General features: G+C 46.7%; 1 protein-coding gene across 1 annotated transcript; it reads left to right on the forward strand.

Annotated features, from left to right (window-relative positions):
* The first annotated feature begins 1,868 nt into the window (after nt 1-1,868).
* On the forward strand, nt 1,869-13,204 carry FAM237A (family with sequence similarity 237 member A). The gene is made up of 3 exons (XM_075934355.1): nt 1,869-1,996; nt 5,811-6,232; nt 11,984-13,204. Exons 2-3 carry the CDS (start codon nt 5,824-5,826, stop codon nt 12,130-12,132), a joined length of 558 nt encoding a protein of 185 aa, XP_075790470.1. The 5' UTR covers nt 1,869-1,996; nt 5,811-5,823; the 3' UTR covers nt 12,133-13,204.
* The last annotated feature ends 2,108 nt before the right edge of the window (nt 13,205-15,312 follow it).

Here is a 15,312-nt window from a genome sequence, read left to right on the forward strand (position 1 = left end):
AGGCATTTCAAAGGGGCAGCACCGCACAGCTGAGCCCTGTATTAGCTGGGGACACTGCCACTTTGAAGTATCCCTTCTCCCTCCTTTGCTGCTTCTATCTGATAGAGGCAGCGGGGGGAAGGGGGAATGGACTAGTTGCCTAGTCTTTAACATCCTTAAAGTGAAGGGCTTTCACTTATACTGTGTTAGATAACCTGGAGTCAGGCCACAAAGGAGGGAGAGCACGTGCCCAGGCTCAAAGGACACTGCTACCAAAAATCCCAGATTAGAGGCACAGAGGTGCTCATACAGCTACTGTGGAGCACCCATAGTGACACTACTTGAAGAACTGTAACTATTTACTCCTGGCGGAATTCTGCACTAGCACATAGAATTCATGTCACACCTCATCAACTGTTCGGAGTGTACCACATCCACCCTGACAGAATTGACCCCCCTTAGGATTGGTCCTCCACATAGTAATGTAAGTAACCCATGTTCACATGTGTGGCATTGAAGTTTTCACTTCATGTAGCTGAAGAAATGAGTTCCAACCCATGAAAGCTGATGCCCAAATAATGTGTTAGTCTTTAAGGTGTGTCAGGATTTCCTGTTGTTTTTTCCTGAACAAACTAACATGAAACTTATATTTTTGTGTGATTTTTGTAAGCAAGTAATTTTTAAGTCAGGTGAAATTTGGGAGTATTCAGAACAAATCAGACCCCTGAAAAGGGTTGAGACATGCTGGTGTCAATGCATAGATCAAAGTTTGTATTAATATGCCTAATATGGAATTTTTGTAAAAAAAACAAAAACCCAAAACCTGAATCTTTTTTTTATCTGTATTGTTCTAGACATTAACAGGGATTTTCAAATGAATTACCACAGTCATTGAAATTGGCATGATTATACTGTTTCTTTCATAAAATATGCTGCATTTTGCAGAACTTTAAAGTACTGTGCCCAGAATTTTTAATTTTTGCTGCAGAATTCCCCCAGGAGATGAGCATTTAGAATCAGTTCTTCAGCTGACCTGGGTGGTATGATGGCTGTACTGAGTGGTGCTGGGGCTCCACTGAAACAGGGCTGTAACACAAGGAATGATGCCACTTTCCAAATGCAAAGCAGTATAAGCTGAGAGATGTGTAACTGACCAGGACTTATTCTCTGGGAAGAATGGCTTGGTTTCTCAATTGGTGTACACTGGTTGATTTCCATTGATGTCAGTGGAACTATGCAGATTTACAGAAACTGAGAAACTAGCCAGAAGGGAAAAAATGGAGCCCAGGTCTGGGTTCAAAACACTTATTTAGCAGTTTCTCAGATATTTTGGTCGTTTATTCTAGTTGGGCCAATTCCCAGCAGCTCAGGGGGTTGGCCCTAGGTACGATCTAGTGCAAGTACAGAACATGACCCAGGGGGAACCTCCCTGGCCCCGCGGATGTTGGCGGACACGAGAGCCCCGGGGGCAGCTTCAGGGAGCCAGTTTCCCCATTTTTAACTCTCGGCGGCCACTTTGCGCCCCTCCCGCTGCCCAACCTGCAGGCTCCGAGCGGGGTCCTGAGCCGTCGGCTGGGCCCGCAGGGGCAGTGCCAGAGCCCCGCGCCGGGTCTGCAGCCGGCTCGGAGTCCGCGCCCCCCGCCCCGCCCCAGCCCCCGGCGCTACAGCAGCCTGGGTGGGAACTTCAGCGCCAAGCGCCCCGCTTCCCTGGCGCTGGGGTGGGGCCGCTCTGCTGGGCTCCCCCCCCCCCCGCCGAGCCAGGGCCCCCGCCCAGGACCCCGCTCCCCGGCAGGGGCAGGGGGCGCGGGAGCGGCCGGGGCTCAGCGCCTGGAGCGGGACCCGTGGGCAGCCGAGCCGGGCCGGGCCTGCGGGGGCGGGGGCGGCTCCGCAGCAGCTGGCGGGGTTGGGGGGGGCTTCACCAGGCGCTTGACGTAGCCCGGGGGGGCCGCGCGCCCCTTCTTAAGGCGCCGCCCGGCGGGAGCGGCGGGAGCTGGAGCCGAACGCGCAGCGGGCGCAGGTAAGAGGGAAGGGGGGGGGGGGGCTCTCGGGGCGCGGGGCGGGCACGAGGCTTTGTCCCGGACTCGCCCCGCGAGCCGCTGTGTGCGGGGGGGGGGGGGTCTCACCTGCACCCCCGGTCCCAGCTCCGCGCCGGGGGGGGGGGGGGAGCGAGTCCGCCCGCCCGTGCCAGTCCCGGGGCGCCCGGCGCTGCCAAGGGGCTGCCGGGGCGTCGGTCCAGCCCGGCCGGTGCCTCTGCTCGGGGAATGGGCGCGTGTCGGGCGCTGCCTGCAATAACTATCTATCAGCCACCGGGCTGTGTAGCGAGCGGGCACCGGGCAAAGCCCGTCTCCGTCATGCAGTGCGCAGCGCCGAGCACCCGAGGGCCAGGCTGGCGGTCGGGCCTCTGGCTGCTACTTCAGTACAACTAAATATCTCCTCTGAATAGAAGCCAGAACAAGAGCTCGTCTCAAATGTACCTGCCATGCCAAGGGACCAAAAGCTCACTTCCTGTGGGAACAGCCAGGTTCACTCCAGCTGGGGCTCGTAGCTACAAGGATTTATGCTCCAAGACTTGGCTCAGTTTTTTTCATTGTGGAAGAGGGCATCTTTTCCTGGGGAAAGTGTCCAGCTCCTCCATGACTTTGTCAAGCGAGGATATGATGAATATTACCTGTCATCAGTAGGAATTGTGTACTGAGAATATTTTCATGTTATGGGACTTGATTTGCTTTTAAGTATTTGCTGTGTTCAGTGTCTATATAGCACAAATCACTTTGTTTCAAAAAGTTGTATGACTTTCAAAATAACGAAAAGTAATTTAGAAGAAAGGTCTAGAAGATGCAAACAGCAGTGTTCCCTATAAGCTAGATGCTTGGGCAATGTGAGAAGAGTTGTCTCAGAGCAGAAAGTGACTCCAAACTCTATTTGACATGTGTGGAAGGTGGTTGTTCATTACAGAAAGCTTTCTAGACAGAAACAAGTTTCTACGGAAATGTGCTCGCAGATTAGGGCAGTGGTCACCAACCAGTAGATCGGGATCTACTGGTAGAACCAGGAGCCTCTGACCGGTGATCCTGACAAGTTTGGCTGGGAGGCTGTCTTTAGCTGCCTCTCTCCTCACTGGTGTGCTGCTCCTGCTCTCCTGCTTGGAGGTGCCCCCAAGAACCTCTTGCTTGCTGTGCAGGGTGGAAGAAGGGGGTGCTGATGTCAGGATGTCCCCCTCTCTCTTTCCATGTCCCCCATCTCCACAGAGTGAGCAGGGCGAGCCCTTGGAAAGGGAGTGGTGTAAGTTCAGGGCCACAGGGAAGGAGGCAGGGTAAGGGTTTTGGGGTCTGAGGTAGATCCTGGATTGTATTTAAATTCAAAAAGTGATCTTATGCTTTATAAGGTTGGAGACCAGAGGATTAGGGATTCTGTGCCTCAGTTTCTGTATCTATAACACGGGGATAAAAATACTGATATCTGACTGGAATGGAGGGCGTCTGTAAAATTTTCCTGCAAATTGAATTTGCAATGTAAGAACATAAGAATTTTAGTGCACAAACTCTCTCAGAACTGAGGTGCTGTGTAGGCAGTGTCTGAGTGCAATAGCTAACGTTTGAGGAAGGTGAGCTGACATGTGAAACCTGCAACCGTGATGTGACAGGAGACATTCAAATGCCACCCAACTGATTAGCAGAGAACTCACAGCTGCCCATAGCTGGCAGCAAGTGTTTCTATTGGTGGTGCTCATCCACATATGCCTCCGTGCACATATCAAAATTTATTCTATACATGGATGGAAAATATTAGAGGAAACGCTGGTCAGGAGGGGGCCAGGGGAGGAGTGTAAGCAGAACTCCATGTAAAGACTAAACTTTGGGGCTTTCTCATGTTACTTCTAAAACTGGTTGAAATTTTTCATTTAATATGTTTAAAATTGTAAAAATATTTACCTTTTTTCCTAAACAAATGAAGCCAAGACTCAGATTTCTTAATTTACATCCATCAGCTTGATGAGTCTGGCTTGGGGGAATAGATAATAAAGCATTTTTACCTCTAAGTCACCAATTAAAATTAGCCCAGCGTGGTAGTGATCAGAGTCCTTCTTTAATTGCTCTCCGGTGGTCAGTATGGCAACTTAGAATTATGGGAGGGTTTCCAAGTGCAGAAATGAAACAGCTGTTACACTGGCTGATTAATATGGGTACACACACCAGATTGCTTCCCCAACAGATGACAAACATCCTTAAAGGGACACCAGCTTAGCTACTGTATGTCTATCTGGAGTGTTTCTATTACTTCCCGCATCTGCGATTGTTAGAACTGAAGGAGAAAAAGTCTTTTATTGGGAAGCATTGAGGCCCAGTAAGTTGGCCCACTTGTGCCTCAGTTTCTGTATCTATAACACGGGCATAAAGATACGCCTCCCTTGTAAAGTGCTTTGAGATCCACAGCTAACAAGATCTAGTGATTATGAACAATTTAATCTAGCCAGTTCACTATTTCTCCTGCATTATGGACCATCTCTTACACTGATTTGCATTATGTGGCTTTTTCCTGTTGCTAAGCAAGAGGTGGTTTAGGAAAAGTGTAACTAAAGCCAAAAATTGCTAGGGGAACCAGAAGCATCTGAAATGACTTTCAGCTTCAACTCTTTTAAAGCTGATAAGATTTGAAGTTGACTTTGTCAGAGCAAATGGATAGGATACATATTGCACTAGACCACAAAAATAGGAGGTATAATAGGGAAGGGCCACCCTGAAAGCATCTTAAGCTCACTGCCAAAACTCAGCTGTGGAGACTGTCCATAAAGAGGATTCAATCAGTGCCTATGTACAGCAATGGATAAAAGGCAGAAGTGCTTTTACAAACCTGGTGGCTTTGGTCTCACACTGACAAGGGTCCAATTCATATTAGACAGGCATCAACTTTATGAAACCATCACTGCAGTAGCGGTGAGCTGATACTGCACTCAGGACAGAGTTTCGTACAGCTACAGAGCAGTGTGACAAAGCTTGTGTTACCCTTTTTCTGCTGATAACATGTAGAACTTCAGATCCAGGGTGGTCCAACTAGAGCTTTTTTATATGGGCACCTAATTTACTTTATAAATTGCTGTAAATTTCTAGAATGTTAAGTCACATTAGGATACAAATTTTCCCCCACCCTCATCCTCCAGTACTCAAACCAAGTAGCAGGGCTGAATGCTGGGGGGGAATCTAACTCCCCAGATGTGGAACTTCTCCTAAGAGGACCTTAGCAGATGGAGGGAGGGTCCAGTAACAGCACTTATGTTCTTGCCTTGACTAGAGTGGTGATCTTTTGGTGACAGCTGATGGGAAGGTCAGATTTCAAATATTTTCTCTTTGCAGCCAATAATAAGTGTGTATCAAACGTCTTGAATCTAGACCAACAGGAAAGAGTCACAGTCCTCTGGGCTACATGGGTGTGCATTTAATATGACCTTCATATTTCATTCCAGAGCTTTTCAAAAATTAATAGATACACACATTTTGAAAGTGTTCTAAAATAAAAATACTCCTAGGGATGGGGGCCAATTTACATCAGCAGATACGCTGCTGTTTTAGATAAGAAGACATTTTTAATGAGTTTTTAGTGGATTTAACTTTTGGATAAAAAATGGAATGTTGATATCAAATATAATGGAATTGAATTAATATACAAAGTACATACCAGCTTAAGGCAAGAAGGGGCCAATGTGATCATCTATGCCAACCCACTGTACAACACAAGCAATAGGATTTGACTTCACCCATCCCATTCCTTCATTTAGCCCAGCAACATATTAAGGTTAGATGATTTTTCAATGTCTTTTTTTTTTTTTTGTGAAGTTTCAGTGACACAATGGATCCTGGAAACAGAGGAAGAATTCACTGCAATGTGAGACTTATCTGCTCTCTGCTAGTCATGGGAGCATTTTGCGTGACTCCTTTCTTCTGCCAGAGTCAAAATGATCCACTGGCCCTTGGTCGAGCTGATCCCCGGTGCTGGGAGTTCTCCTCTGCTGCCTTGCTGGAGATGAGGAAGCCACGTATTTCTGACTCTGTCAGTGGCTTTTGGGACTTTATGATCTTCCTGAAGTCATCAGAGAACTTGAAGCATGGGGCTCTGTTCTGGGACCTGGCCCAGCTCTTCTGGGATATCTACGTAGACTGTGTGCTCTCCAGAACCCATGGCCTAGGGAGGAGGCAACTGGCAGAGGCTGAAGAGAAAATCACAGCTCTGCATTCTCGTCTCACAGAGAGAAAGCAAGGTTATTAGCTCTCTATCCAATGCATGCACACGTAGAGGTGGAGAAACAGCAGCACTCTTTGTAAAGCTCAGACACCAGATGTCTGACCTTTCCCTCAGGGATTAAAAAGAAGAGGTAGAAGCAGACTATTTGAAACATGTATGAATACAGAGAGGGAAGCTAGATTAATAACCAAACACATGAAGATATACTGTCCTATTAATGCTTTTATGGGTAATGGATGGTCTAGGCCAGCCTTATTCACTAGTATCCTGTTCCTTGAGCAGTCCCATTGGAATCATTGTGGGGTAGGATACTAAACATGCAAACTTTTCAGCCACTAGCTGTCTCCAAGTTCCAGCCAGGGCCTCGTAGACCATATAGGGGAAAAAGCTACATGGAGGCTTAATATCTATAGTACACAGGGATTCCCTTCCGCTTAAGACTGATACTATACAACATGAGACAAAGAAGGATGGAGATTTTTCAACACAGTCAATGTGCACACATTCATAGAAAGGGACTTATATTTTGCTTCTGTTCTTACATCTACTTAGTTTTGTGAGTTGTAATCAGGCCATCTGATTTCTTAATGCTGTTGACTAGCACCTGCTGGTGGTGGTCAGACTGCTACTGTGACAGTCTAATTTTTGTTGTAGAACTATCTAAACTGTCATCCAAGGTCTTGTAGCTTCTTAAAGTCAAGTTGTTCATAGCTTTGTATTTGCCTTGCTTAGTCAGTAAAGCCAAAGTCGATTGTTAGAAGAAGATTGTTATCTTCAAATGATGAGAGAAATTGAACTGCTACTTCTTAAGCATAACAAACCATGCAAGCCTGATTCTTTAGTTTGAACTGAACTACAAGCATTTGAATGAATTCATGGTCCAATTCTGGGTCTAGATGGGAGAGCCAAGGCAACTTTCAGGTGCTTTCTTAGAATGTAAAAATATTCCAAATTTCTCTCTTCATATGTCTATTGTATTTTTTCAGACTCGGTTACTGAAATGATCTTTGTCTCACCTTTTAAAAATATTTTTGATGGCTTATGCCATTTAATCCTAACATACAACAAGGCTGTGTCTACATTGGCACCCTTTTCTGTAAAAGGGATGCTAATGAGATACTTAGGAATTGCAAATGCTGCGGGATATTTAAATATCCCCCGTGGCATTTGCATGAACATGGCTCCCGCTTTTTTCCGGCTCGGGGTTTTGCCAGAGAAAAGTGCCAGTCTAGACGGGATCTTGCAGAAAAGGAAGTAGGAATAAGGGATCTTCCGGAAAAGGGCTTATTTTCCGCAAGGTCCCATCTAGACTGGCGCTTTTCTCCGGCAAAACCCCGAGCCGGAAAAAAGCGGCAGCCATGTTCATGCAAATGCCGCGGGGGATATTTAAATCCCCCCGCGGCATTTGCAATTCCGACTGGTCTCATTAGCATCCCTTTTCCGGAAAAGGGTGCCAATGTAGACACAGCCCATTAGTATGGATTCAGAACTGTTATAACAGTATTATCGAGAATACCCCACTATCATGTACAGGTTGCACCTCTGAAAACTGGTACTCTCTGGTCCAGCAACATCCCGAGGGCCAGCAGGACCACAGATGCTCCTAGACCAGAGAGTCCGAAAGCCTAATGGCTGGAGGGCCAGCATCCCAGCCGAGGACAGGGGGGCTGGAGGAGCCCCACAACAGTGCTGGGAACCAGGGACTGGAGAACCCCGGCAGCCCATGGCAGAGTGGAGCTGTGGGTTGGGAAACCCCAGACACCTGAGGCAGCACAGAGCCGGCAGCTGTAGAAGCCCAGGCACCCGCGGCAGCACAGGTTCAGGGGCCAACGAAGCCTGGCCGCTTGTGGCAGCCTGTGGCAGCACAGAGCTGGAGAACCCCAACAGCCAGCAACAGTGCTTCCTTTTTCTGTCTCCAAGGCAAACATGTTCCCTTCACAAGTCCAGAGATGGCCTTTCTAATTTGCAGCCTTGCTAATTCAATGTACACTGGTTCTTTCTCACACTTTTGCATGAGGTCCAAATTCTGCCTCCATAAACAGCCATGCAACTTCCACAGTGGTCAATGCCTCCAGTGGAGGGCAACGAAAATGATATGGGGATATGACCTACGAGGAGAGGCTGAGGGATTTGGGTTTGTTTAATCTGCAGAAGAGAAGAGTGAGGGGGGGATTTGATCGGAGCCTTCATTCCAGAGGGTATGTCTACATTCCAGTGTCTTTCTGGAAAAACGGCCATTTTTCAAAAAAACCCTGCAATTATGTCCACCCTGCAAGTGCGTTCTTTTGAAAAAAAAAATCAAAAGAACTGAGGGGTTTTTCTGACATTTTCTTTTGGAAAAATGTGTGTGTGGACAGGGAAGAGGAAGTTCTTCCACAAGAAGAGGAAAGAGGAAAAAGCACAGGTGCCCTGGTGGCCCCTCTGTCCATAGTAATCAGAGCTTACATGTGCGATAGTGTCCATTCAGTGTGGACGCTATCCGTTGAAAAAGCAAATTGCTTTTTCGATGCACTTTTGCAGTGTGGACGCTCTCTTTCAGAAGAAGTTTTTTTGGAAGATCCCTTCCAGAAAAGCTTCTTCCAAAAGACTCCTGCAGCCTAGACATAGTCAGAGAGGCTGAACAGAGGCTGTTCGCAGTAGTGACAGGTGGCAGAATGAGGAGCAATGGGCTCAAGTAGCAGTGAGGGAGGTTGAGGTTGGATATTAGGAAAAACTATTTCCCTAGGAGGGTGGTAAAATACTGGGATGGGTTCCCTAGGGAGGTGGTAGAATCTCCATCCCTAGAGGATTTCAGGGATTGACAAAGTCCGGGCTGGGATGATTTAGTTGGGGTTGGTCCTTCTTTGGGCAGGGGGCTGGACTTGATGACCTCCTGAGATCTCTTCCAGCCCTAGGAGTCTGTGATTCTTGTACAGGTGTCATTTAATGAAGCTGTAATTACCGGTTTACCATGCCATCTTGCTGACTGTGCAAAATAATGAAACTAATCTAGCTTGTTCTCTCGTACCTATATTGGCTCTGCAGGGCTAGTAGGAGGTGAAATGTAGATTAAATTATGTGAGTTCCTAAAATAAGCAATTCTAATTGTAATACACATAGGGACCAGATCTGTTGACTAAGAAGGTTCTGCTTTTACCTAGAAAGACAAGGTGGGTACGATAATATCTTTCTTTTGTTCTGTTGGTGAGAGAGACAAGCTTTCAAGCTACATAAAGCTCTTCTTCAATTCTGGGATAGGTCCTCAGTGTCAGACCTAAGTACAAATACAACAGATTGTTTACCATAAATATTTGACACACAGTCCACTCAAGGAACCACTCAAAGTGAAGTGTCCCATTAACAGCCCCACATTCATAGGACAAAAAAAGGGGGGAGTGGAGTTACTGTGTTACAGATTGTTTCAATGAGCCATAAATCCAGGCTGTGTCTACATTGGCAAGATTTTGCGCAAAAGAAGCCGCTTTTGCGTAAAATCTTGCCGCCTGTCTACACTGGCCGCGAGTATTTGTGCAAGAACACTGACGTTGTAATGTACAAAATCAGTGCTTCTTGCGCAAATACTCTGACGCTCCCACTCAGGGATAAGTCCTCTTGTGCAACTGTTCTTGCGCAAGAGGCCAGTGTAGACAGGTAACATCAATTTCTTGCGCAAGAAAGCCCGATGACTAAAATGGCCATCGGAGCTTTTTGTGCAAGAGAGCGTCTACACTGGCATGGATGCTTTTGCGCAAAGGCACATGCCAGTATAGACACTCTCCTGTGCAAATACTTTTAACAGAAAAACTCTTCCATTAAAAGTATTTGCGCAAAATCATGCCAGTGTCGACGCAGCCGCAGTGTCTTTATTACTACCATAACTTCTAGCATCTAGCAAGTTCTGAATTTACGGTAAGCTCCTGGGCTTGTTTTTGAAAGTGTTATATGGGTTTTCTTTGCGGATGAGGCCTGAGAGATCAGATACGGAGTGATTGTTTTGTGAAAAGTATTCATGTATGGCTGATAATTCTCAACTGAATGCACGCAGAAAACTAAAAGACAGAAATGCTAAGTGATGGTTTGGTTTCACCCATGTTGTTAGTGGAGCATTTAGTGAACTGGATGAAATCCATCACATTATGAGAGGCATGCTTAGGATTCATGTATATTGAAAGATATAGCGGTGCCCCAGACTAACTGGTATACTGGTCACTCTTGCAGTAGAGGCATAGCTTCAGGTTTTACATCTAATATATCAGGATCTGGAGCTGCATAGAATTGGTGGGTCCCACTTTTCAGACTAGAACTGCACTTAAAAAATCAGTGCGCTGACTTTTGGGTCTCATCCTGTGCTCATTCAAATAAAGAGCAAGATTCCTACTGAATTAAATGGTAAGGGATCATTATGGTGAGAGTTCAATAACTGCAATAGGATTTGGATCCCGTTCTGATTGTGACTGATAGCAACAGACAATATTATGATTCTGCCTTCTTTACCAGGAGAAAGCCTATTATTGTCTTTTATGGCTCATGCTAAGGCTCCAAGATAGGGCACATAATGGAAACACAGATTTTCAAATAATTTGCGAACTAGGAATACTTGAAAACAGAAGGGACACTTCCTTAGTTTTGCCCATTGTAACACTGGATCTAAAGCCAATGATTGGCTCTGATTAGCTGGATACAACATTGATCTTAAATATTTGACTGGCAAAACATGGAGGAAGAAAGATACCCAGGCTGTAGTGTTCCCTTTAAGATTTCCCATCCACGAGTGGAATGAGTTTTGTCTCGTGGACCAACATTGACATTGTGCGCTTGTTTGATGTGCACCACTGTGGCACCCACTAGTAACTAACACAATTATATGTATAGACATACATTTCAATTGTTGTACACAAATATTAAACAAAGGGATAATTAACAATGTGCATGACTCTGCGGTGTAGGAATTAGGGCGGGGAGAGCTCAGGATGGGGAAGGTGGCAGCTCCTTGCTGGGGAGTGGCTGGAGCTGGGTTGTCCATTCCTCTGGCGGCTTCTTGCAGGACTGGGCTGCCCAGACCCCCAGGAAGCTGCTCGCTGTGGGGGAAATGGAGCTGGGCTGCTTGACCCCTCACCAGCCAGCAGCTCTTTATGGGAGGAAGCATTGGGGCTGGGCTTCCCAGCTCCCTCAAGCAGAAGCCAAGGAGGGAGCTGGGGCTGTGCTGCCCAACACGCCCAGCCAGCTGGTTAGCTCCTGGGATAAGGGAGTCGGGACTGCTGGTTGGCGGCTGGCCATCTGGCCAGTGCTGCAGCCGAGAGCCGGGGGATAGGTTTGGAGGCCACGAGGCGGCTCCAGTACCAGCCACTGGAGCTGCTGCCACCACCTGCCATGTGGCTCCAGCTCCGGCAGGGGCCACCATAGCAACCACTGCCTCCCATGCCACCCACTGTAGCTGGAACCAGGGCCAGTGAGGTTGTCCCAACAGAGACAGCCTCACTGTACCCTGGCTCCAGCAAGAGCCAATGGGGGCAGAGCAAGCACCCACTACCACGTGGCCCCACCAGAACGCACCAGGCCACCGCCGCCACCACTCACCTTCCCGTTCAGCAGGGAAGTGAGTGGGGCTGAGTGCTGCTGCACGGCTCTGCAGGTGAGGTGGACAGGCCTAACAGGTTTGTGGCCATGCAGGCGTGCAGCTAGAGGGCACCCTGATAGGCTGCCAGCCCTACATTGTTTGGAAGCTGACCCTGATTTCCTCAGATATGTTTTCAAGTGCCTTTCTTTTTTTCCTCTCTCCAATTTCCAGGGACATTTTCTCACAATCAGAGGACACGGGTGCTGAACAAGAAAGAGCTGATTGAAGACCTTATAAGCATCTATGTGCACAAGAGTGGATCTGCATTACTCCAAGGAGTTACTGGGGGGGTAGGGATAAAGAGGAAACAATTAGTCTAGTCTGAGATTTATCTGTACACTGGATAGTTTTTTAAACAATTTTCGTTTGGTTTTGGTTTTGAATCTTCATTGGACAGCTGCTGTAGGAGGCGGTAGAGTGTAGCGATAAGCACTGTACCTGTGCGTTAACTTTCACTTGGGGGACTGTCGTAGCTTTTTTTAAATGATGCCCATGAACTGTCTCTTTAATAAACTGCATGATTTATACGCAGCTGGCCATCTTAGCATGTACATAAGCTACTGACGTTTTATCAGAGGGGCTGCTGGGAAGTAAGGTGACTAGTTATGTGACTGGATATATCCAGGCGGAGCAGGGGCTCGACATGGACCTCCGCTGAACTCAACAGCTTTTTGCCTGTATAGATTTAGTTGCATGACTGGGACCAAGTAGCTGCACTTGCTCTGTTTTAATTATATTTTGTATGCATATAAGGCACAAACAGTGGCCAAAATATTATCCTATATAAAAAGAAAAGGCAGTCAAAAGCAGGACCTCCAAGCTTTAAGCTTCCATTTTTTTCTTCCAGAGGTTATTAAAACCCAACCAAACATTCTCCATTCCTTGAGAGAACAGATGTCCTCAAAGTTTACATTTCAGGAAGAGCATTCATAAACAACACTCTCCACACACTATTTTTTACGATGTGCAATGGCAGCTGTTTCCCACTGCTAGCATCTCATCCTGCTCCCCTGCATTCAATAGCATTTTATCTTTGATTTCCCTGGAGCAGGAGCAGGCCACAAGAAACCAAAATGAAACAAAAATCAAAAGAGACAAATATATCCTAATCTAAAGAAACTCACATACAAATGCTTTCTGCGTCTGTTACAGTCAGTGCGCACGGTTACTTTTCAGTTCTCAAGGTTAAGTGGATAAAAGGGAAGCTAGAGCAAAGTTAAAGGGTCCAGTGCTGTTCTGCGACCCCAGGTAAGTAAATTGACTTCCCTGTACAGAACCCACCTGACTTTGCCCCTGCAGCTCAGGATCAGGGTTGGGATCCCAAATACTTATCATGAATGGAGAACTCATAGATACATTGTAGGGAACAGGGTAAGTAGGCTCATTACTAGAGGTGGTTGGAAAATAGTAAATATTTTCCACAAAAAGTTAAAACAAACAAAATTCTCCTTTCAAAAATTTTCATGAAAAGTTCCTAGTTTTTCAACAAAAATGTAAAAATTAAAAAATCCCAAAACGTATTTACCAATGCCTTCTCCCTCTCCAAAAATTGTATTGGTTTTTCACTGGAAAAAAATTGGAAATTTTAACCCAAGTTAATACTGACAACATGCAATTAATCTTTAGAGTGGGGAAAAGTCATTAAATAAAAAAATTTTTTGATAACAAATTTTCTATTACCTGTTTGTGACATAATTTGAATATTTGACAAATTTTGCTGCTTTTTCTGTTTTTAGATTGCCTGCAGATAAATCACAATTTCCTCAAGTTAACATTATTCAGTTTCAAGACTTAGTCAAAACTATTTCAGGTTGGACCTCCCTGGTCTAGCACCCTCGGGACCTGAGCGGTCCTGAACAACTGAGTTTGCCAAACCAGGGGAGATCGGGCCTCCAGCTCTCCTGGGGCTCCCCTCCTGAGAATATCCCAGCCAGTGTACTGCCCCCACCCCACCTGCTGGGCTCTGCTGCCCCAGTCCACTGGTGGCGCACCTCTCCAGGCTGCCAGCGGGGCTCTGCATCCTCAGCCAGCGGGCGCGGGTTCCAGTCAGCACAGCTCTGTGTCCCTGGCTAGCTGGGCTTCTCTCCAGCTTCTGGGCTCACTTAGACAGGCAGAGCTCTGCACCCCGGCCAGCATAGCCTCACTCTGGCCAGCAGAGCTCCACATCCCCAGCAGGTGGTGCTTCTCTCTGGCCACTGGCATCAACCGGCCAGCAAGGCTCCCTTCTCCCAGCCCACTGGCCTTGAAGGCTGCCAGCTGCTGACAAACTCTGCAGTTGGGGATCTTTGGGTCCAGCAACATCTGTGGTCCTGCCGGGCCGTGGATGTTGCCAGACCAGAGAGTCCTGGCCCCCAGAGGTTCAACCTATGGCACTGAATGATCAATGAATTGAAACTGATTAAATATGCAATTCATTGCCAGAATTTAATATTCAAAATTGTGGCAGTTTTAAGGGATGCTTAGGTCACAGGGCATGTTTCTATTACCTGGCTGAATGAGTGAAACTATTAAGCTACATCGGTACTATACATTAGAGGTGTGACTCCCCTGCCCATGTGTGCGTACTCATACTAGCTCTCTGCAAGGTAGCAGGAGTATGAACAGAAGTGTAGCCACAGTACCGTGGATTCCAACAGCATCGGATAAGTTAAGCTGGGCCATGCATGTACCCAAGGCTTTCCTGAGGATTTGTACTTGGCACAGCTCAGCTATACCTCCGCTGCTGCTTGCTGTGCTCGGGCAGCCGCACTGCCTTTTGTCAAGTATTTAGCAGCTTTCAGAAGCTTTAACTGTTTCAGGCTGTCACTATAGCCTGAAAGTGTGTCCCTAGTATTTGCTTGGGCGTGTTGCCAGGACCATTCTTGCACTGTGGTATCAGGGCCTCATGGTGCTGAGTGTTGTACAAACACATAGAAAGAAAGAACTTACCCCACTCAAAGAACTTACCATCCATGAAGACAAGTCAGAGCCAAAGACATACACATATGTACACGTGCACTTGTTATTACTATGGATAGTCATTGGACAATGGGGAGAGCTGGTTGTGTCTCCCAAGTCAGTAGCAGGAGGAAGAGTCTCAGAAGACTCGCTGTCTCTGACATGCAGTAGGAGGGGCCTTCAGGAAGAAGTGACTATTGTCATTTTCTATAATTTAATTCTGAAACAACAGGCCTCTCCCTCTCCTTTCTCCTGATGAATAGCAAGACTGTTGGCAAAAGGTAACTGCTGGCCAAGACAACATTCAGTGTCGGGCCAATCCACCAACCAGCTCTTTTCTGTCATTAAGAAATAATAGCAGCCATTTAACCTTTGAGGTAATGGGCTGGGGAAGGTGTTTGTGTGGGTGTGGGGTTGCAAGACTAGTTGAGTTTATAACTTGAGGTCATGGTACTATGAAGAGGACTGGAAGTGGCTGCAGTAAGGGAATCAATTCATGGTATTACTTTTGCTGAAATAAAAGAATGAGGCAATTAAATGTAAACTTGCCAGTAATGAATTCC

Source organism: Pelodiscus sinensis, chromosome 7, assembly GCF_049634645.1.
Source record: "Pelodiscus sinensis isolate JC-2024 chromosome 7, ASM4963464v1, whole genome shotgun sequence".
In the NCBI taxonomy this organism is placed as follows: Eukaryota; Metazoa; Chordata; order Testudines; family Trionychidae; genus Pelodiscus; species Pelodiscus sinensis.

What these genes read in the sequence shown, in the direction of transcription:
- FAM237A (XM_075934355.1), top strand. Translation starts at nt 5,824, where the DNA reads ATGGATCCTGGAAACAGAGGAAGAATTCACTGCAATGTGAGACTTATC. An exon ending in TCTCACAGAGAGAAAGCAAG is followed by an intron (nt 6,233 to 11,983) that starts GTTATTAGCTCT and finishes TCCAATTTCCAG; the next exon opens with GGACATTTTCTCACAATCAG.